Genomic DNA, 22,748 nt, shown 5'->3' with positions numbered 1-22,748 from the left:
ATAAAAGTGAAAGATACAGTAGTGCTTTATTCTGGTCTCGAGTCGCTTACAATATTAGTCTAAAATAGCCTAAGTTAGTTCTAGCAATTCAATTTTTGTGTTTCATTGTTTTCTTTAATTCTTTTTTTTTTTTTTTTCCTTTCCGAAATGAAGCCATTTAAATCTAGTTATGAACATTTGAGTGGTGCGCTAAAACGGAGAAAAAAGAGAGATTGAAAGACCAGTTTCAAAATTAGTAAAAATATATTATTTCAATGTACCGAAGTACATATGATATTTCCATGCAGATATTCTGCGTCATCATACGATGAAAGAGTAATGGAACGGAGAAAAATTCTCTCCGGCGCCGGGATTTGAACCCGGGTTTTCAGCTCTACGTGCTGATGCTTTATCCAGCGAATAGGGATATAAAGAATGGTCACTGAGCGAATTTTCCTGTGTTTCGTTTCTCTGTGCGCAGCGTTTAGTTCCACTTTCAAGCGCTAGAGGTTAGTGTAATCGAGCATACGCTAAGATAATAATTGAGAATAAAATTGAGACACAGGATCCAAACATCGCTTACCTTATTGCATAATCCAGTAACGCTTTGCTTCAAATAAATTCAAGTTAACAGCTTTTCCTTATTTCTCAGTGACAAACTTGTTGTAATAATAATATTTTATATTTCAGATATAATAAATTATATTATAAAATAATATAATACGTTATAAAATTAAGTATCGAATTCGTTTAATAATTGTATATAATATAATATAGGTATATGGTTTTACTTCTCGTAAGAGTTTTGTTTTTCCATTTTCAGCGCTATCAAATCATTACATAATTTAATTGTTGTTGGAGTCAACGTCTCAACTCTCATGATAAAGGAACTCTAGAGTCTACACATTACAGTTAATGACGGATTTATTATTTTATGGATTCAATTTATTTTATTTGAGTATAGGAAGTACCTAGATGTATTAATTATATGTGTTATATTTCCGCTGTGTCGACTGTTAGCTGGTGTGATGTCAGCGCCAACTCTAGGGAGAAAGCAGAATCTCACGCTTTAGCTGGCTTGAAGGTCATTGAAATCAGCCCGGCTACATCAAAGGTACCGACGCGAAGTGTCCATTCTTTATAATCCCTATTCGCTGCTTTATCCACTAAGCCACTAGACGTAGTGCAGAGGGCGGCCACTAGAGGGAACCCGAGAGTTGGAACTCAATCAGAGACAATTCTGTCCGACGCCGGGGTTGTATCCGGTGTGGCTTAGTGGATAAATCATCAGCACGTAGAGCTGAAAACCAGGGTTCAAATCCCGGCGCCGGAGAGAATTTTTCTCCGTTCCATTACTCTTTCATCGTAGTAAAAGTATATTCTTTTTTTAATACCAATTCCGAAATAATAGATGAAAACTAGTGGCCTGGAGCAACAATAGCTGCTTTTATATTGGGTAATTCAGATATTCTAATGGTAGGCATGTTTAACTTTTCTACTGGGTCATCTGTGATGATTGAGTCGACTCTGCAGTACTCCTTGGAATCCCCCACAACTAAATGCATCACTTCCTTGCTGTTTTCATTACAATCGTCATTAAGAGGACGCACAATAACTCGGGTCGATACCAATTTACGATACAGTATTTGATGTACTACCAAAAACAGGCCGACAACTGAGTTTTCCTTGCATATAGAGTTATTTGGAATGTTAATAATATTTTCACCTAGATTATTAGATTGATATGCTCCATTTCCTAATTGAAGTAACCACTCAGAAAATGCTCGTTCATTGACATTGGTTCGCATATTTTGGGGTCAAATGAAGAATAATAAAGGAATTCCAAATTTTACTCTTTTGAATACAGGATTCCGGGATTTGAATTCGGCTTGATATTGGCACCACTGGCAATACCTGCCTGAAATCACCACATAAAAAAATAACATTCCCACCCATTGGAATATTAAGTAATGATTGATCGTTACATTTCATAATGTCTCTTAGCAAATGGTCCACACAGTAAACTGCTACAGCGGGGATTATCGATGCTCGGTAACAATGTCCAAAAATAATCCTACATTAGAATCGCTTATAGCTCTTTAACAAATAAGAATAGCGAAACGAAAAGTATACCACAGTGTAGACATGGGAGTTCCGTACACGCCACACACATCAGCTGCTACATTCGTGTTAGAGATTTCGTTTTTTTCAGGCACGTTTAATAAAAAATAAAAAATGTACGTGTATAATAGTAATATCCGTTACAAGAGCGGTATGTTGAAGTTTTCATGTTCGAGGAAAAGTTCGAAAAAGCGAAACGTAGTTGAGTTTTTTAATTTCCGAGAATTGAAAGAAAACATACCACTCGTGTATCGTACATTATTTTGTGCGAAGATCGTTTATTACATACCTCAAAGAGGAATTTCTAATTAGTTACAATGAAATCTCCATCTTGGTTTCTGTTCAATGACGGCAATTTCGGAAAACAAAAATATCTATCTTCAACATTGTTGCTTTAAAATGTTTTCTGTGTTTACTATACTCCAGAAGGCCGTGATATACGTCTGTATTTTTCCCCCCAGTCTATAAATGCGAACTTAAAACAAACGGCTTCCTTAATGTTACATGCATCACGAAATGCAGTAACTTTAGTGGAGTTGTAGAGTTTACTTAATTTTTGCAAATATTTAAAAACAATAATTAACAGTGCAATTTAGGTGAAATTGCAGTGGTAAGTTTCGAATTTATAATTATTACTATATTGAACGTCTCTAAAAATAATATGTTAATAGCCTAAAGCAGTAAAATGAATATGTTACTTAAGCGGTAAGAAGAGGGAAAATGTTACGTGTGTTCGGTTGGGAATACTCAATGTGGAATTTTAGACTTACCGCGGGTTGGTTTTGTGCGGAAACCAAGCAAATACGCACGATCTCGCACAAAAGTCATTACATACGTATATAAATACGCTAACATAAGTCCCATACAATATGTGAGCCATAAAAACACTTACCGGTCGGAATGACCGAGACGGTCCTTTTAGTGTTAAAAATAACCTTTTTTATGAAAAGAAATGTACAACATTCAACCGCATTATGTCTTTCAGTTAAATATACTCTTGTAAATTTAATTTTATACATTTTTCATAGAAATTTCGCTGCAAATCCTGCTTAATGTACAATTTCAACAACATTATCTCCTAACTAATTGAACGAATCTATTGACAATTTCAGTTCTAATAAAAAAAGAAAATATGCTTGCAATCTTATGTTAAAAAGAACTGCATTATTCATGATTACTGAGATAGGTAGGCCTACATAATTTTCTCATTTTTATCAAAATCAAAAATTATGCATTTAGCAGGATTTGAACGGCATTCTCAATTATTCTTTATATATTTCAGTCGACTATCAACAGAGGGAATTCCCGAAGATTCACAACAGACGGAAAGTGAAAGAAAAGAGATCAGGATTATTTTTGAAGATGTTATGCGAAATCTTGCAACAAGAGAACATTATCAAGACAGTCTTGAAGCTGGTGATTGGTTGGAAAAAGTGAGTTTAATTTTCAAGAGCGTAGTACAGTAGATCTTTCCTCGTGTTCTTAAACTTTAAGTTGCTATTCATTCATAGTTTTCTGCCCAAGGGTAGGTCTGTCATTTCAAACCCAGTATTCTCCAATCTTGCCTAATTTTCGTCTTCCACCCAGTCTTGCCATATAATCCATGTAAAGATTTACTATACTAATGTAACCAGTTTTTTTAAATAACAAAACGGGACATTTTGAGGACTGAAGTTTCAAAACGCGATAAGTCCACTTTCGATCGTAAATTAGTTTGAATAAGATTTATACTCTTAAATATGTCCTACGTCGAGCTACAGTGTGTTTGGTTCAAAAAGCAATATTTATACGTTTAAATATCGTACAAAGTTTGGCCTTTGGTGCAAAACGCGATCAATCCAACTGGTTTGATCTCAATGATTAAATCAATGGTTTCTGGTTCAAACTACTATAAGTCCAACTTGTTACGATTGCATATGTTTGTTTTTATATATTCGAATAGAAAGTAAAATTATTTTTACAGCTGAGAAGTTCCACGTGTCAGACGTTGACGACAATATTTATGTGGTTAATCGCTCTTTGATATTCGAATTTACACCGCTCAACAGCGTGTTTATTACTCTACGCGTTTAACCTTCATTCTGTCTTGTATTATTGCGACAAAGACGAAAGTCGAGCTAAATGTTCAAAAATGTTTAGTTTTAATGCTATTGTGGCATTATGTGCAGAAAGGATCAAAGATCCTAACTGTTGTGCTAATTTCTGGAGTCATTTGTTGGAGATTTGCACCAATTTCGTCTAGTTTCTCGTTTCTTAAAACTGTACGTTTACGCTCGTGTTTTCTGTTTTTGCACTGAACCAATACATTCAAATTTTTACATGATACCGTGAATTGCACTTCTGGAAGAAGAAAATATGCGTTGCTCTACAGTCAGCTCTCTAACCATCTTAGCGAATGAATGTATATTGCCACGTGATCATCAGGGAACAGGTTCAGTTATACCTAAGACGCTCCTGAGACGATTAACGTTAGCCCTACAATGCTCTATTATGAATATTAAGGTTTCATTGGAATCAGTACGTTGTATTTGTTTTAAATAAAATGTTATTTTAATCAAATTTTAAGAAAGTATGTACTTTATAATACCGAAAGCGCCAATAAAATATAATAATAATAATAATAATAATAATAATAATAATAATAATAGTAATAATAATAATAATAATAATAATAATAACAATAATAATAATAATAATAATAATAATAATAATAATCCGTGGCGCTACAGCCCATGAAGGGTCTAGACCGACCAGCCGGCTGCTGGTCTCACGCCCATATGTCGAAGCAGAGGTGGACGATCATCCAACCAGAATGGAGGTATCGTATGGTTAGCACGATGATCCCCCCAGCCGTTATAGCTGGCATTCGCAACCGGATTTCGCTACCTATCGTAGCTCCCCAAGTACATCACGATGCTGGATGGGCACCGGTCCCATACATTTCTTCCCCCATGAGGATTCGAACCATAGCGCATTCCGTAACGCGAGTCCTAGGCAGGATGCGTTAGACCGCGACGCCACGGCGCGGGACCCAATAAAATATAAACGATTTTTATCATTAATAAAACCTTGAAGTAATGTTACATACCTCAATTATTACTGCACATGTTTAAAGACAGAACATGGAAGATTCATGCATGATGAGTAACATTTTCAAACTGACCGCCGCGAATGGCAATATTTAAACGTTATTCAACATTGTCAATAATTCTCTGGCACATGACGTCAGATATAGACTCAATGAAATATATTCCAAGTTTCTCTTCAGCCCACAGATGGTTCTTGGCTTCTGCGCATAAATACTGACCTTTGCATATCCCTATAGAAAGAAATCAAGAGAGTTTAAATCTGATGAGTGAGCAGCACAAAAGTCACTTTTCTTTGAAATCATCCATCCTTGAAAATGTTCTTTAAGAGTGCAACTTTAGAGCCTGCAGTATTTTGCACCATCATGTTGAATCCACTGGTGTTCGGCCTCATTCCCAACTCCTGTGCACGTTTGCGGTATCCTTCATGAGGACTCCGATCCAGTGACTGTCGCACGGCTTCAACATTTTCTACAATTCTAGCAGTTCCCGGTCCACCTGAATTCCCATTGTTTTGGTTAAGAACGGTTCCATATTCATTGAATTTCCTCACTATTTTGAGAATTGATCTAGAAGTCGGGCCTTTCTACAGACAAAAAATCGACGACACCGATGCCTCGTTTCAATCGAAGACTTTGTTTCAGCACAGAATATAACAATTTTATTCTCTGCAAAACTGTTAAAACCATTTTAACATAAACTCCCACACTTGATTTGTGTTCTCCAACAATACCCACCATGAACAATAGCTTTTCAATATTAACCAAATAAAATCCTGCATATTTTAATGGCAGTCTCGGTATTAAGATTGAATTCCTTCGTTAAAAATACTTCAAGCAGCTTCAATCAATATTATTATTATTTTTAGTAGGTTATTTTACGACGCTTTATCAACAGCTTAGGTTATTCAGCGTCTGAATCAAATGAAGGTGATAATGCCGGTGAAATGAGTCCGGGATCCAACACCGAAAGTTACCCAGCATTTGCTCATATTGGGTTGAAGGAAAACCCCGGAAAAAACCACAACCATGTAACTTTCCCCAACCGGGAATCGAACCCGGGCCACCTGGTTTCGCGGCTAGACGCGCTAACCGTTACTCCACAGGTGTGGACTATTATTATTATTATTATTATTATTATTATTATTATTATTGCCAAATTTTTCAGGTAATCAAATACCATGTCCCTGGAGGAAAAGTGAAACGAGGATTAGCATTCATGAGAACATACAAAATGCTAGCTTCACAACAAGATCTGACACCAGAGAACATTCGACTGTCGACAGTAATGGCTGTATGTATAGAAATGGTATGTAAATCCTGTAAGAGCAATAGACCCTTGTTTATTTGTATATTTTATCTTGAAAATGGGCCTAAGGATTTTGATGAGATGGGGTGAATGTAGGCTACCGTTTTCGGGTCCGAGAAAATGATTTAGCTGGGTCTAATTTCGGAATGACGCTTCATAAGAAAAGAAAATATAGGCTATGTGAACTATCTGAAACAATCTAGAGACTTTTCGCACCCTGGTAGCCCGCTAACGGCTAGCGCTATGTTCACGTCAGTAGTGACGTGTTTGATGACGTATGTATAGGCCTACGTTCGTAAAACTTCGGTAAGAATCGTAAGGGATCACTGCACGTATTCATTTAACGTAAGGTTCTATTATACATTTTCCGCTTCGTTAAACATTTATCATGTTGCACCTACTACGATAATCAATCAAACGCCCTCTAATATTTTAATCGATAGCTCAATGTCTAAGGAAAATATAGAAAAAAAAATCGAAACGAAAATATTTTTAGTGAGTGTTTTCGCTTGGCGGAGTACTAACGACTCAACCTTTTGTCAGTTGGAATCTCAACGAAAAATTCTGTCCTGCGCCTTCTAGTATTTCGGCATGAATAATTTATCCATCTTGAGCAATTCTAAGTAGATGAATATCATCCACAGCGGTAAATATCAAACTAGATGCCATGTTTTAACACCGGATTAGGAGTACGGTAAACTTCGTTCACCTCCAGCTATCTGTCTTCTAGAGATAGCGGGTCCGCTGTTGAAATAACGTGAGGTGAATGGCTCTGATAGGCTTTTTATCAATGACGCCAACTTAGCGTTAACCGTTTAACGTATCAGTACGGTAGGAAAACTCTCTATTTAAATAATAGAAATCCGTTATCTTGTCATTCTCACTATATCTGGTGGGTTTTAGATAGTGTTAAGAGGGAAAAAAAACTGCCGTCGGTGATCAGAGGAATTTCCAAGTTTTTGAAGGTGTGCAACCATTGGGTCTAGAGGAAAGCACTTCACCCCTACCCCACTGGGAACGACATTTTCACTAACAGTTCGGCATAATTTCTTATACGCTATTCTGTTTTTAGTGTCAGAATTTTCCAACTGGAAACGACAGAAATCTGAACTCATACATTTTAAAAGGGCGCAACATGACGTAGAAAATAAGGTAAAATGGTGAAGAGTATTTTATTGCTATCGAATTTTAAAACACTTCAACTGGAATACAAAATAAGTTTACTATTATTAAGGTTAAAGATATTCTTCATAGGTATTACCTAATCACAAATATTTTCATAAGTTTCAATTAAGTATAATCACATCAATAACTTTTTGGTTGTGCCTGGTATCTACTTACAGCTGGAAGCAAGTTTCATAATCTTAGACGATCTAATGGATGGTTCTATACTGAGGAGAACTCGACCATGTTGGCACCATGTTAACAACATTGGAGTGGCAGCTGCAAATGATGTAGTGTTTATTCAGTGTGCAGTATATCAAGTATTGGAAAAATATTTCAGTCATAAACCGTATTATTTGGACACGGTTAAACTATTCCGTGACGTAAGTTACAATCACATATAGCCTATTAGAATGAAAGATTAATTAAACAATGTGCTAGACTTTTATGATTATTATTAGTTTCACCTTCCAATTTGAATACTGATTAATAGATACAGAATATATGCACAAAACAAAACTTAAGATCTCCAGAAAACAAACTTTTCAGTAGGCATATTTTTTTAATTAACTTCAAATTCAAGCATAGTATTTTAACAGGTAGTAAATATTTACTGCAAAGAGATTAATAGAAATAGATTACTATATTATACATATTATTTTATAAGTATCATCCCTAAATAGACACTAAAAATAACAAATTTCAACAAAAGTCAACATCTAAAGAACTTTTCATCACTTTCAAAATGTTTTACTAATATTTTCAATTTAAAATTCTGTTGTCGTTTTAAATTTAGATCTTACTATGCAGGAAAACAATTTTCATACTTATAAATTCTCAGCAACAATCGGCACATGCATAACAGCCATCCGAGCGAGGATTTCCAAAAGCCAAGATTAAAATATTAGTAGAAAACTGATTTGTATTTTGAGAGAGAACAAGGAAGATGACCATGGCAAACATTTCTTCACAATATCTTCTCCACATCAACTTAATATTTAGTTCCGGTGACAGGAATCTCGTCGACAATAATGAACTTATCGACATTTCTATTTTAATTTATTCCCCTTAGTAAATTCGGTTTGCTCTTCACCTCTTTCCTTCAGTCTTCGACCTCCTCGATTTCTCTACAGGCATCTCTCCTGAGATAAAACGTGTTTTGACTAAACGTAGTGATATGCTCTTTGACACACTCAAAATGCTCGCAAAAGTGGCAACACATACAACTAGAGATTCGCTATTTTCTTACTTCACATGATATACTACGGATACACATCTCTTGTTTCTCACTTTCTCAGGCTCTACTGTACTTGCAGGTTTCATTGCTATCATATGTTTAAGCAAAACTGTATCCTGTTTTATCTTATTGTCATTTTTATAAAATTTCTCAAAGTCATTATTTAGTGACAAATCAGCCCCTGAGCACTTAGACTACTACGTTTATTTTCACCTCCAGCATGCATATATAAACCATGCGAACATGCTACATTGGGTTCTGTACCTGGACCAGGGCCGCTGAGAAGGGGGGGGGGGGCAAAGGGGGCAGGTGCATATGGGCCCATGAGAAGTAAGGGCCCGTCAGATTAAGTGAGTCTGATTACTTTTTATTATCACGAATAATTATACACAGATACATACCGGTACCGGTACTATAAAATTTGAGGGCTCTTGGATTTTCTTGAAATTTGTTCCCGTCGCTTGTACCGAACACGTTCAATTGGCTTGTCCTCTTAACTAACAACCCCTGTCAGCCCACCGCAATATTCTAGTGGGCTTTTCCAAATCCAAGCCGGAGGAGTACGTTTCCTTTTCAGTAGGGCCTATACAGTATGTTTCGTGACGAAACTTTCGTCTTTTCGTTATTTTTCTAGTAAATTCTGTGTTACCAGTGGACAATAGACAAGTAGAAGCATAAGTCGGGAGGTGAGAAGCGCAAGGAGAGACAGAAAAATTGGAAGAGATTAAGAAAGGGACCCAACCTTACTGTACGGCTGTCAGACCTGGAAACTGACCGTGAACCAGAAGACGCAGATTCAGATCTGCCAGCGCAAAATGGAGAGGAAAATCCTAGGACTCTCCCTCAGAGACAAGATTTCCAACACCAGACTCAAGCAGATGACAAACACCAGAGACATGGCACACCAAGGGGAGCGCCTGAAATGGAAATGGGGAGGCCACGTGTCGAGACTCCAAGGCTGCAGATGGGCGCATATTTCCACCACGTGGGACCCACGCATCGGGAGGCGAAACCGAGGAAGACCTGGGACCAGATGGGCGGACTTCTTCAAGAGCCTAGCTGGACCCCTGTGGTCCAGAACAGCCAAGAACCGAGAAGAATGGAGATCGCTACAGTTTGCCAGTATCGAGTGAGAGTGCAAGTGTACACACACGAACGATGAACAAAACTTATATAGAACTGAATCTACCGTCATGCGGATTAGCTCACCGCATGATCTCTAAAGAGCTCCCCTTTTTAGGAGGCCATAGCCCTTCACGGGAAATCCAAAGGCTATTTCAATTTCAAGAAAGGGAGTAGAACTTTATTTGAAGTTGGTGTGAAATTGAGCGACCTTGGAAAACCCAAAAGCAGCAGACAAATTGTGTCATTGAATGTGTTGTTCGAAAACAAGAGCCTCTCCAAAAAGCAGTATTATAGTAGGCTATTTTCAAAACTCAAACTTGGAGAATGTGTTCCCAGAGACATTCTCCATTCTTGAGTTTTTTAAATAATACTGGAAAGGCTCTTGTTCAGTCACTTAGAAGGTTATTAAGCAGGTTGGGGGTACTTTTTCGAACAACACATTCAGTGACACAATTTGTCTGTCACTTTTTGTTTTCCAAGGTCGCATGTTACTTGCCATGACTCAGAGTTAGGAACTGGTGTGGGTAAATTTGTTTCACTTGCACATATTAACACATCATTTTTACTATTGTTTGCTTGTTCTGAGTCAATACTACGTTATCAGAATTTTTTTCTAGACAGCCACAATCATCAATATTCACTTTTAAGTATGAACTGTCTTCAATTTTGACAACCTGAACAGACGGGCTTGAGATTGGTTTATTTTCTGCACCTTCACACTATCAACGCTCAATTTCGCATCAACTTCGAACAAAATGAAGGAAATAAAAATGTATTCAGAGTAACAATGTGTCAAGAAAGACTGCGTAACCTTGGCCTCCTTAGTCTGGAGAGCAATCTTGCTAGGTCTTTAAATTTCGATGATATAATTGATGATTTTGCATGAATGAAGTCAAGGAGAGTTGTTTGTCGATGTTGGCCTGCAAGTCAGATTACAACTGTTTAAGAATAGTGTTTTATGAAAACGAAACGAAACAAACGACAACGAAAAGACGAAAGTTTCGTCACGAAACATACTATGTAGGCTCTACTGAAAAAGAAGCGTGATGAATACAATATATTGTGCTAATGTGAAATTTTGCTAAAAGTTTTCAATGTAACAAAAATGTATATTTTTATATTCGTATCTGTGTATGTTTATTTTGCAAATAATTATTATGGTCAGAATAATTGGTAACTTGTCACTTTTAACTTTTTTTTTCAATGGGGCCCGAGCACAATATTGCACAGGGGCCCATAAATCCTGTCGGCGGCCCTGACCTGGACCATCGTACTTCACATGTTTCTGCACGGATGATGTTTCCCTGCACCTCTTACGACCTCGTTCAACTTCTTGGACAGGAAACACGTACTCAGACACCTCAGTTTATATTAAGTTTATTTTAATTCACATAAACATGAAGAGGTGGCTTGCAAACTTCTGATGTGCTACCACAATAGTTAATCTACCAACAATGACACTGCAGCAGCTGATGAAATAAATTAATTGGAAACACCCAAATCATTCTTGCAAATATCCACATAATCATTTACCATTCTTAACTGAGAAAACAGGTCAATTTAATTGATGAAGATTAAGCTCAAATGAAATCCCGCTTAGATGTTGTTTTGTTAAAACTCTTTGGCGGTAGATGTTAAGTTTTTTTAAAACTACAGCAATTTACCGACATTTTACGCTGGTAGATATTAAGTTTAGCTAAATTTCGGCCACGCCAAAGTATTCAGCGAGTGCTTAAAGATGGGGATATACCAATATCACAAAATTCAAAATTTTGTAGATGTTAAGTTTTGTGAAACGCCCCTAAAATAAAAAATTCTTAGTCATAATTTCAGGTTGAGTCTTAGCAAAAATTGTTCGATTACACTTACTCCACTTGGCCATATATCGGTAATTTATATTCTTAATTTTTCAGATTATATTCAAATATTCTCTCGGTGAACTGTTAGACGATAATGTCGCAAAGAAAGGAGAAGGAAGAGTTCCCGATTTAAACACATACACAATGGAGCGCTATTGTACCATAGCCAAATACAAAACAAGCTCCTATACATGTTGTTTTCCATTTACCCTCGCTACATATATGGTAAGTACTATCATCAACTTATTTCTGCAATTTTATTTTCAAATAATATGCTAATAATGTCACGCTTATTAATAATAGAGATTTTCCTGCTTTTATACAATTAACCATGTCTGAGTAAAATTTGTACTTCACATTACCATATTTGGAATACATTTAAAACACTAGAAGTGAATTATTTAAATATGTTATATACTTTCAAAATGTAAGTCACTGTTAGTAAAGTTTCAATTTAAATATGAAAAACATACAAATTCGTTACAATGCTATATATACTTATTTACTTATTGGCTTTTACGGAACCCGGAGGTTCATTGCCCCCTCACATAAGCCCGCCATTGATCCCTATCCTGAGCAAGATTAATCCAGTCTCTACCATCATACCCCACCTCCCTCAAATCCATTTTAATATGATCTTCCCATCTACGTCTCGGCCTCCCCAAAGGTCTTTTTCCCGCCGGCCTCCCAACTAATTTTTTTTTTTATTTTAGTACGTTATTTTACGACGCTTTATCAACAGCTCAGGTTATTTAGCGTCTGAATGAGATGAAAGTGATAATTCCGGTGAAATGAGTCCGGGGTCCAGCACCGAAAGTTACCCAGCATTTGTTCATATTGGGTTAAGGAAAACCCCGGAAAAAACCTCAACCAGGTAACTTGCCCCGACCGGGAATCGAACCCGGGCCACCTGGTTTCGCGGCCAGACGCGCTAACCGTTACTCCACAGATGTGGACCTCCCAACTAACACTCTATATGCATTTCTGGATTCGCCCATACGTGTTACATGCCCTCCCCATCTCAAGCGTCTGGATTTAATGTTCCTAATTATGTCAGGTGAAGAATACAATGAGTGCAGTTCTGTGTTGTGTAACTTTCTCCATTCTCCTGTAACTTCATCCCTCTTAGCCCCAAATATTTTCCTAAGAACCTTATTCTCAAACACCCTTAATCTCTGTTCCTCTCTCAAAGTGAGAGTCCAAGCTTCACAACCATATAGAACAACTGGTAATATAACATCCACAGATATATGCAGGGTTGTAAAAATATTTTTGGTATTTACCCCTTAACGGTCCTCCAAATATATTGCGGTCAGTTTAAATGTCCCGAAACATTGCTCGGCTAGTTGGCGGCCCGAGTGCCATGCAATCGCCGGCGTTCCCCTCCATGAAAGCGTTCTTCAACTCCCGTGTCACATTTTTTTTAAACAGTGGCTACTCAAATATGTATAGTAACTTTAACTAAGCAATTTGTAATTTTATGTAATTTTCTTCAGACAGGCCTGAAAAACGAAGAGTTAATTCGTCAATGTAACGACATATTATTGAAGATCGGTGAGTTGCTACAAATTCATGTAAGTAATAATTTCATTAACAACTTATAATAAAATTTTAACCATGTACGCCAATATAAGCCTAAACACAATCCTCATTTTCCAACGGTTTTCAATAATGACAGTTCTACAATAACAGCAATATTATAAACTATAAACAGGAGATAGAGAGAGGAGTAGGAAAGGAGACAGAGAAAGGAAGCCGAGTCTCATTCTTCCTTAAAGATTTATTTAACAACACTCTATCGAAAGCGAGAGATTTCCTGGAATTGGTGATGACGACATGGTATTTCTGGGACATGAAATTGAGAATTCTCCAAGCAAAACTATACAGAGTCAACAGTAAGTATTGTCATTAGTTCTGGTGGGTGTTTCCTTGAGTAAAGAGCAACAAAACAGTCAAATACCATTTACTCTTTTTGAATAGTTTTCCAGAAAAATCGTGCATTTTAAAATACATTAATTATGAGATTTTGCAACGCTGCAACCAGTAGGCAGTACATATTAAGTTACTCTGAGCAACCACCTCAGCTGGCTTGTTGAAGGTCATTGCCATGTGCATTATTTTTAAACTCTTAAGAAAAAAATACAGACGATATGCCGTTTAATTCTCTTCTTCCAACTGTGTTAGAGACCATTCACGTCAAATAAAATCTTCGACAATTTAAAATAAATTCTACAAATTTAATTTAATTAAATGCTCAGAGAACGCAGACAATAAGACACTCTTATATCAAACTTAATTGAGAAAATTTTGAAATATTTCTACATTCCCATTTCAATCAAATAATTATTATTCTAGAGATCGTAGACAATAATGATGCATTTTTCACGTTATAAAAGTAAACTTTTAATACATTAAGGCCCAGTTTCACCAAGCTTCGTTAAAATAACGCTAACAACATGTTAACTAACGTGTTGTTAACAATTAAACATCCTGTTAGGCTAACAGTGTTTCACCAACCATTTGAGTTACTTTGGTTAGGTAACATGATGTTAAGAACAATGTAACAGGAATCAAAGAAGCAGTGATTATATGAAAGTTTACTGAATGCGGTGTAGTCATTTGTTTTAGCATAAAATTTTATTTTTTATCTTATGCAAGTATTAGAGAATAACATAATTACAACGGAAATCGAGAAAAAGAAACGTTTAAGGAGCAGTAATGTTACCTCATATGGGAAACATAATTATTTTAGTAGATCTAGCAATTAATTATAATAATGTAATTAATGACAAACGTAGTGATGGAACTTTCATTTGGAAAAAGGAATAAGTATGGGTTTCTTCAACCCAATATTTCAATCGCCATTTGGATGTGAAAACGCGAGCTATGAAACAAATTAATGTTATGAAAATATTTTTAAAAATGCTACGAAGGATCGTGCACAAGATACAGAGGAACATCTGAAAACTGGCGGTGATAGGCTACTTTAACTCTCAGGTGATATGGGTGCGAAGATTCTTTTAATCATCCAGAATCAAGTACACCAATAGAAAATGAACATGATTGTGATGCTGAATACAATAGTAAGCGTTAACATTAAATATATTCTCACACGTCATTAGTGATAATTACATATCAACTGTTACGTTAGTGAAGTAAAGAAATATCGTTTTGAAAATCTGCAATTATATCTGAAAATTAATGCGGAATAATAATCACACAAAAGCTTAGGTTAATAAGCACATATCTTCTCTTTATTACGGATGCATTGCTAATATTAGGGCCTAATATCAATCGTTTTAGTATTTATGAACATAATCTATTCTAAACAATTAAAAATGCTGAAATAGTAATTGCCAGCTAATTGTTTTCACTGTAAATATATTTCGATACAATAATGCAGCTTGTAACATAATGTTCCCTGGCAGCCATGATTCACGCTGTAACAGGATGTTACGGATTTAACTGTGGGAGTATACTATGTTAATTTAACAGTGTATTTAGCATAATGTTAGCAGTAACAACAGTTGATGAAACATCTCTACTGTTAAGTGTATTGTTAAACTGCCTTAACGACATGTAAAATATTTAACACAGGTTGGTGAAACTGGGCTTAAGACTATAAAGGAAAAAATAAAAGTACGATATGATTATTTTATTTCAAAATAACAAACAAAATCAAAATAGTAATATTATGAAACAAGTTTATAATGTAATAATAATATAACATTAGAAATGAGATTCACACCATTTTTGTACGACAGCATTATGAAACAATATTAATAAAGAAAAACATCAGATTTGTAATGATGAGTATTGGATGAAGAAAGAGGTTGCTATGACAACAATGATATATTACAGCACTGGCAAATCGTATGGTGATGTTAACTCTATGATACAAATCATACCTTCTTAATAGAAGTCATGATGTTTTAGTTCGCATGGTAATATTTTTACGTATATATATGCCGTATATATTATGCACGATTTTCGTTAACGATAAAGACTGTTTATAATATTGATATACAAAAATATATTAAATATATTAAACTCTTCGATTTACTTTTACAATTAAATATTCAGTAAACATAGCCAATAATAAAAGCTTATTTTACATTATACAAAAAAAATGTAATTAATGATTTTAAAAAATCTCCGTTTGTCGTACTATGAGCATTTCCCTCAGCCAATTATAAATAGTTACCTTCTACTTTAATCTGTAATCGTAAATACAAGAAATCAAATTTCCCGTGCCATATTTAAAAGCAATTACTGTGTCATATTTACATTTCTCGTTGCCTCTCATTCCTTGCATACACGAGCTGCATCTTTACAGCGTTGTCACAGTGCATCAGCTTTTAAAATTGTATGTAAACATAACCTGTATATTTCATATTTCCATACCACGAACAAAATTGAGTGTTGCCAAAGAAAAGTGTAATGACAGGAAGACTATTATCTCATGCCTCCATGTTACTTGGGAATCACTGCATTCCTTAGAACGCGGTACCCAGCCGTTGAAGTCGTTAGCCCTGATATTCTGGAGTTTATTTAATTCCTCGTCAATTACTTGACTTTTGTATAGAGAAAAATATTTAATGTACTTTGATTTGTCTATTTTTAGTCGCAGCACAAGCATGTCCAGAGAAATCTGCTATTATGAAATGAATTACTATCAGAATTGATTAACTATTTTTATTATTAACTGAATAACCACAATTCAATATTTTCGTCTTTACTGCGAACAGCTGTATGAGCCTGAGAGGGTAGGCCGCCCGGCAGACGAGATTGACGGCGAAGCTAATGTCCGAAGATGAGGGAGCCTAAGTGAAAATGAATCATTTTGGAAAGATGCTAATAGAAAACTGGTTATTACACACACATATAACACTTTTTAGTTAATACTTGCTTAGGTTAGAATTATCTTGACATCAAGATGTTATCACCTGCCAAAATATGTTCAGTTATTTCCCTAAACGCCCTCTTTACACGCACGAATGAGTCATCATATTCCTAACTAGTGAATTTTCATGTTGAAAAATTATTGTACTATTTCAACAGGACGACTACATAGATTGCTACGAAGACCCGACAATCACCGGCAAGATCAGCACCGACATTGAAACACGAAAATGTACCTGGTTGATAGTAACGGCAATGCAGCGAGCCACACCAGAACAGAAAGCTATATTAGAGGTAAGAATAAACATCGTTTTATCACAGTATAGTATATACAGTCACGAAGCTCAATACATAGTAAATATGCATCCAAAGATAGTTGCTCACCACTGGGATCGCTAATATCGCCTCATTACAGACAATGCGAAATAGTACTGGCACAGTTTATTGTTTCTAGCACCCTCACAACTCAAGCTTCGTGACTGTATATAGTAGACTGTGGTTTTATGTAATAGATGAAGATAGCATTCACTTGAGAGTTTTAAAAACAAAGGATGACTTATAAGTCAGTTGCCAAAAATGCGTTACCATTGTGAACGGGTTTCATTTACAAACGCAAAGTCATGAAGATAAGTGCCCTCCTTTCACTTCAATGCAAAGATGATACCCATCTATTGAATACAGAAACAAAACGTGTCACAAAAGGCCATGTGAAAGTATGTTTTCGAATTCAGATTGAATACTCTCCTATAAATATTCCAATCAAAAAATCAATAATTTTTAACTCTACCTTTTAGTATTTCCCATACTGAAAAACCCACCTGGATAAGACCTAGCGAAAGAGGAGGCCATTCAGTGGTATTTTACGGGACTCACCTCACCGGCCCTGTGAAGAATTCAACAGGAATGCCTCAACTCCAAAGCTACTTGAAACCACGTCCCAATCGCTAGCTTCCGAACTGATAGCGTCTACAACAGACGTTCTCAACCTGGTGCTCTTTTAATGACATTTGGTGCTCTCCTCATGCGAGTAAAAATTTGCTCGCGATTAAGAACGCACCTGAGATCCTTTTTCCAATTCAAACTTTGTTGTACAGCCAGAACAAATAATGTTCCTATCCACCCATTATACTATTTTAGCGACCTAATAGACCTTGCAATATTTCATGTTGTTTAACCCCTTTCAATCAAGTGTGGACTTTATCAGAGAAATCAAGATTATTCAAGAGGATAACGTGGCTGCTCGTGAGGTACTTCAATTGATAGATCTCCAGTCCTGCTTAGCGCTGAAATATTTGTTTTAAAAGGAGAAATTCATAGACTTTGAGGGACACAGAAGATACAAAAAGACTCCAAACATTACGGAGTGTTTCGTTCAATATTACGCATAACCAATGTGCGAAAAGAACTTTCTCACTAATGAAATACCTCAAGAACAAAGCACGATCACGATAAACTGATTCACATCTGCAGGACTGTTTCCCCTAGGACATCACTAAAATTACACAGGATTAGAATTCACTACGTCTATCAGGAGAATCTTCATTTAGACCTCGAAGTAGAACTACAATACGGACAGATAGAATATTTTAATCGTAAATTGCAGAACTGCTACAAGGCACATTTTTTCTCAAATTCAGTTTTTCATACGGTTGTAATATAAATAGGCCTTTCAAATGGTGCAGAAACTCCACACGTCCAGTGCTTGATGTACATTTTACTGTGGCAGCAAATTACAGTGAATTGCAGGACATTTGAGAAACCAAAAATTGTTCAGTTTAATTTCCTTTGTTTCTTTACCGGATTAAAGGAATTTGAAGAATTTAATGTACCAATCATATAATACCAATCTGACTTAAATATACGTTTAAAGTAGATTAGAAGAATTTTAAAAAATTCTCTCTTCGCCTTTTTTAACGTACAACTTTTTAAAGGAATAAAATAATTGTTACCAGTCATGAATTTCAGAAACCCCCACATGTCTAGGTAATTCAGATACTTTTTCCAGAAAATACCAAAGAAAAACATTAAAGTTCATGTCTGTCAAACTCTATAACTTATTATTACGCATTAATAAAAAATAGTAGCTTAAAATACCAAACGTTTCTGAAGACAAATCTACTTGTAGATGAATTTGTGATATTGGCAATAATGTTTCGAAACAGCCTTAAAACCAACCAATCACAGTTCTGTTTCTTGAAAGCACGCCTTGTGAGGAGCCTCTTATAGCGTCTTACCTGATAAGACGCCTCCTAAAATACTTCAGTGTCAATCACAGAAAATCAAGAAATGCCAACAAAATTTAACTTTGAAAATTGCGTTTTCAATAACAGTAACTTGAAGTAATAAATAAATGTCTGTAAAATCTTTCATGTGTTCATTCTGTTAACGTAATATTTCAGCTTATCTCATTTTTGAGGTTAACTATTATTGTTTCTGTATTTCCGCTCTGAGGAGTTGGCAATACTAGGTAGCCTATTTACTATGCCATGATAGATAGCAGTTTGTTTTTTAATTTCATTACAAGGAAACACAATAACGTGTTATTGCTGAGTGTTTATAATAAATTTATAATTTACGTAAGTAATTCAGTTTTGCTAGTTATTTAATTTTATTTGTTGAATAATATTATTAAATTGCACTCGTGGTTTCATCTTATTAGCATAATTTCACGAGCCCTTCGGACTCGTGAAATTATCAGTAAGATGAAGCAGAACTTGTGCAATTACTATAGATAATCAGGTTTTTGGGCTTCTTGAAAAATTTACTCAAATCGACATGTGAGTTTTCTGCAAATTATAATTCATTTGTGGAGGGAGAAATGAAAGGATGGTATAAATCAGGCCTGCACAAGGTTTGCGCTCTCCGAGCCGGATCACAGCTCATGAGCGGAATGCAGATATTAGCTGTGCTCAGTATAGGGTGGACTGGAAGAAGGGGTGATCTCGTACAAAATATATACAAAAGGAAGTACTAGTACGAGTGTTTATGAAATGAATTCCCGTTCAGTGTTTGCAAAACTATCTTGGACTATTATTAATCAATACAGAAATATTTATTTTACAGAAATAATAGAAATTTTATACCTACTTAAATGTACACTATCATTTTGTTATATTTTTATTTATCAGTACATGAAAACGAGGTTTTATGCTGTTGGCAGCTCAAAGGAACAGTAGCCTACTGATCGCAATGTAACATCAGTTACAGATGTTCGATGTCTGTCTTTATTACAGTTGATTATAGAAAACAGTTGCTCACAAACATAAATGTTGAGCCAAACATAGCAATCATTTTCACAGCCAGCCTGTGTAGTCGTGGATATTATTGCCAATGTTTAGTCTTGTAAAACTCAACCAGGCTAGTAGTATTATTCAAACGATCTTTAGCCCTTAGGCCACATTGAAGATCAATAAATCCGTGCTGTAAATCGTTAAATGTTATGTTTTATTTAACGACGCTCGCAACTGCCGAGGTTATATGAGCACATTTAAATGCAATCGACCTGGCCCGGAATCGAACCCGCAACCTCGGGCATAGAAGGCCAGCGCTATACCAACTGCTCCAACCAGGCCCACCTGTAACTTAAATGGCATTGTTTCAACTGGTGTCGAAGAATTTATTATGATAACTTTGAAACTTCTTTTCAATTAAGACAAGATTTTTAGTAGGTTATTTTACGACGCTTTATCAACAGCTTTTGTTATTTAGCGTCTGAATGAGAAGAAGGTGATAATGCCGGTGAAATGAGTCCGGGGTCCAATACCGAAAGTTACTCAGCGTTTGCTCATACTGAGTTGAGGGAAAACTCCGGAAAAATCTCAACCAGGTAACTTGACCCTACCGGGAATCGAACCCGGGCCACCTGGTTTCGCGGCTAGACGCGCTAACCGTTACTCGACAGGTGTGGACCTTAAGACAAGATCTTGGAATCTAGAATTAAATTCATTTTGAATTTCAATTAATATTTGCACATAATCGTTTAACATGGCTTCATCACGAGCAGTTTCTATCGTTCGAAAGTAAGCCATATTACCTTCCCGAAACTGACTTACGAAAAGTGTAAGTTTACGACTGAAATCCCGTAATTTATTCAACATATCAACACTGAGCTGGCTTTTTCCCTGAAGAGAGATATTTAAATTGTTGAAGATTAATATCTTTAGTATCTTTATGTCTGGACTCATAATGACGCATTATGTTATGTTTCTTTCTACCTTTCAAAATTTTGTGGCAGATAAAGCACTGAGTATTTACTCTAGCAGCTATGAAAAAAATAAGCATTTTCCCATGCAACTTTGAAAGAATTTGCCTGATCACTACTTTTCCGTCTTTTAGATTCCTCCATACCGTACTGTAGCAGTAGAACAACGTGAAACAGTTACTGAGAATACGCACTGCACTCCACTAGATAGCTGAATGGTCGTTTCCCTCTCCTCTACCTACAGCAAGTCTTGTCATTCTGACGTATCTTCCTCTCCGATTCGGCGAGCGGAAAACACAGCTCTCCCGCTCCGAAAGAGCGCGCGCGCGCGCTCGTTGAGCGCTGTTTGTGCAGGTATGGTATAAATAGTTCACGCGCGAGAACATATTGCCCATACCTAGACTATAGGCCTAATTATTCTGTTTTTCAACTATATGATTCGTTTTCATAACGTTAAAGTTTGTTCCTGCACAATAGAGTAGCTTCTGAATTTCTTCACAAGACTGAAGGTCGTAAGTCATGTTATCGCTACGCTTTCTTAATTTCGGAGAATATTAATATCCATCTTCTTACTTCTTTTTCAGGATTGCTACGGATGCCATGATCCAGATAAGGTCAAAAAAGTGAAAGAAGTTTACGATGAGCTTGATTTACGTTCTGCATATGCCACTTTTCTGCAAGACAGATTTAAAGTCTTGTACAACCTCATTGATCAACTTTCAAATGATATACCACCAGAGCTTTTCCACAACTATTTCATGTGAACAAAAAGAAAGTAAAAACAGTAGTCGTGGAAGTACCTTATTACTTATGTTACTATGTAAACGAGTCTATTTATGATGTCGGTGTGATACCATCAGTTTGAATGACGTGTACAGTAGGACACGGAAAAACAATTAAAGTATTAACAATTTAAAATGGAATATCTTCAGTGCAAAGCAAGTATTTATTGCTTTGGCCTACACAAAAGAAAATCACCGAGGTAGTAATATTATGTGTTATGGTTACTTAGAGGAGTTTTGTGACATTCCACTACAATTTGAAGACTTCACTGAAATTTTAGCTGAAATATAAAACTTCAAATCCTGGATGGTGGGAGATAGATTTTTTACAACTTTTCTTCAAATAATCCCACAGGAAGAAAAAATATGTTGATAAATTCTGTCAGTGCGAAATCCACGATACGTCTCCGAAACCAGACAAGATGTAGTGGGGATTTCGTCACCACTATTGCCTTGGGTAGTTCATGTATCCTTAATTATATACATATATTTTTTGTTTTACAATCCAATACGTGGTTTAGCCTTTTCAACAAATTTACTCGTATTCCATTCAAAGGATTCCCTACTTGTTCAACATTTACTTGAAGGATTCAGTGAATAATTGTGTTTAGAAGTTGCCGTACTATGAATACTTAAAAAAAATTACTATGAATGGCTGAATGAAAGCATAATATTCGACATTATTAGACATACTGAACTACCCTTGGTACTAGCAAAGAGATATCTCCACGTACACCAACCAAACATTTGTCTGAATCTTCTGAAAGGTCTAAGAGAAAAAAAGCTAGGAACACACTGCACTCCCAAAATAAGGAGGAACTTCCCTTTCCCACACAGATGAGCGTGAGAGATCAGGAAAACAAATAAGCTGCTGTCCTTGTCAAGGAAATTACAGGTACTACACCAAGGATTTTAGTAGATTATTTTACGACGCTTTATCAACATCTTAGGCTATTTAGCGTCTGAATGAGATGAAGGTGATAA

The 22,748-nt window shown here is 36.0% G+C and overlaps 1 protein-coding gene across 1 annotated transcript; it reads left to right on the top strand.

The window, feature by feature from the left end:
- Positions 1 to 6,404: 6,404 nt before the first annotated feature.
- On the top strand, positions 6,405 to 21,746 carry LOC138704384 (farnesyl pyrophosphate synthase-like). The gene is made up of 5 exons (XM_069832213.1): positions 6,405 to 6,494; positions 7,838 to 7,978; positions 11,934 to 12,104; positions 16,941 to 17,075; positions 21,567 to 21,746. Exons 1-5 carry the CDS (start codon positions 6,405 to 6,407, stop codon positions 21,744 to 21,746), a joined length of 717 nt encoding a protein of 238 aa, XP_069688314.1.
- Positions 21,747 to 22,748: the final 1,002 nt, after the last annotated feature.

The sequence above is a fragment of the Periplaneta americana genome, chromosome 8, assembly GCF_040183065.1.
Source record: "Periplaneta americana isolate PAMFEO1 chromosome 8, P.americana_PAMFEO1_priV1, whole genome shotgun sequence".
NCBI lineage: Eukaryota > Metazoa > Arthropoda > Insecta > Blattodea > Blattidae > Periplaneta > Periplaneta americana.
This window is presented reverse-complemented; position numbering and strand designations above follow the sequence as displayed.

Coding starts and splice junctions, on each gene's coding strand:
- LOC138704384 (XM_069832213.1), top strand. CDS start 6,405: ATGAGAACATACAAAATGCTAGCTTCACAACAAGATCTGACACCAGAG. Junction 6,495..7,837: donor TGGCTGTATGTATAGAAATG/GTATGTAAATCC, acceptor ATCTACTTACAG/CTGGAAGCAAGTTTCATAAT. Junction 7,979..11,933: donor TTCAGTGTGCAGTATATCAA/GTATTGGAAAAA, acceptor TTAATTTTTCAG/ATTATATTCAAATATTCTCT.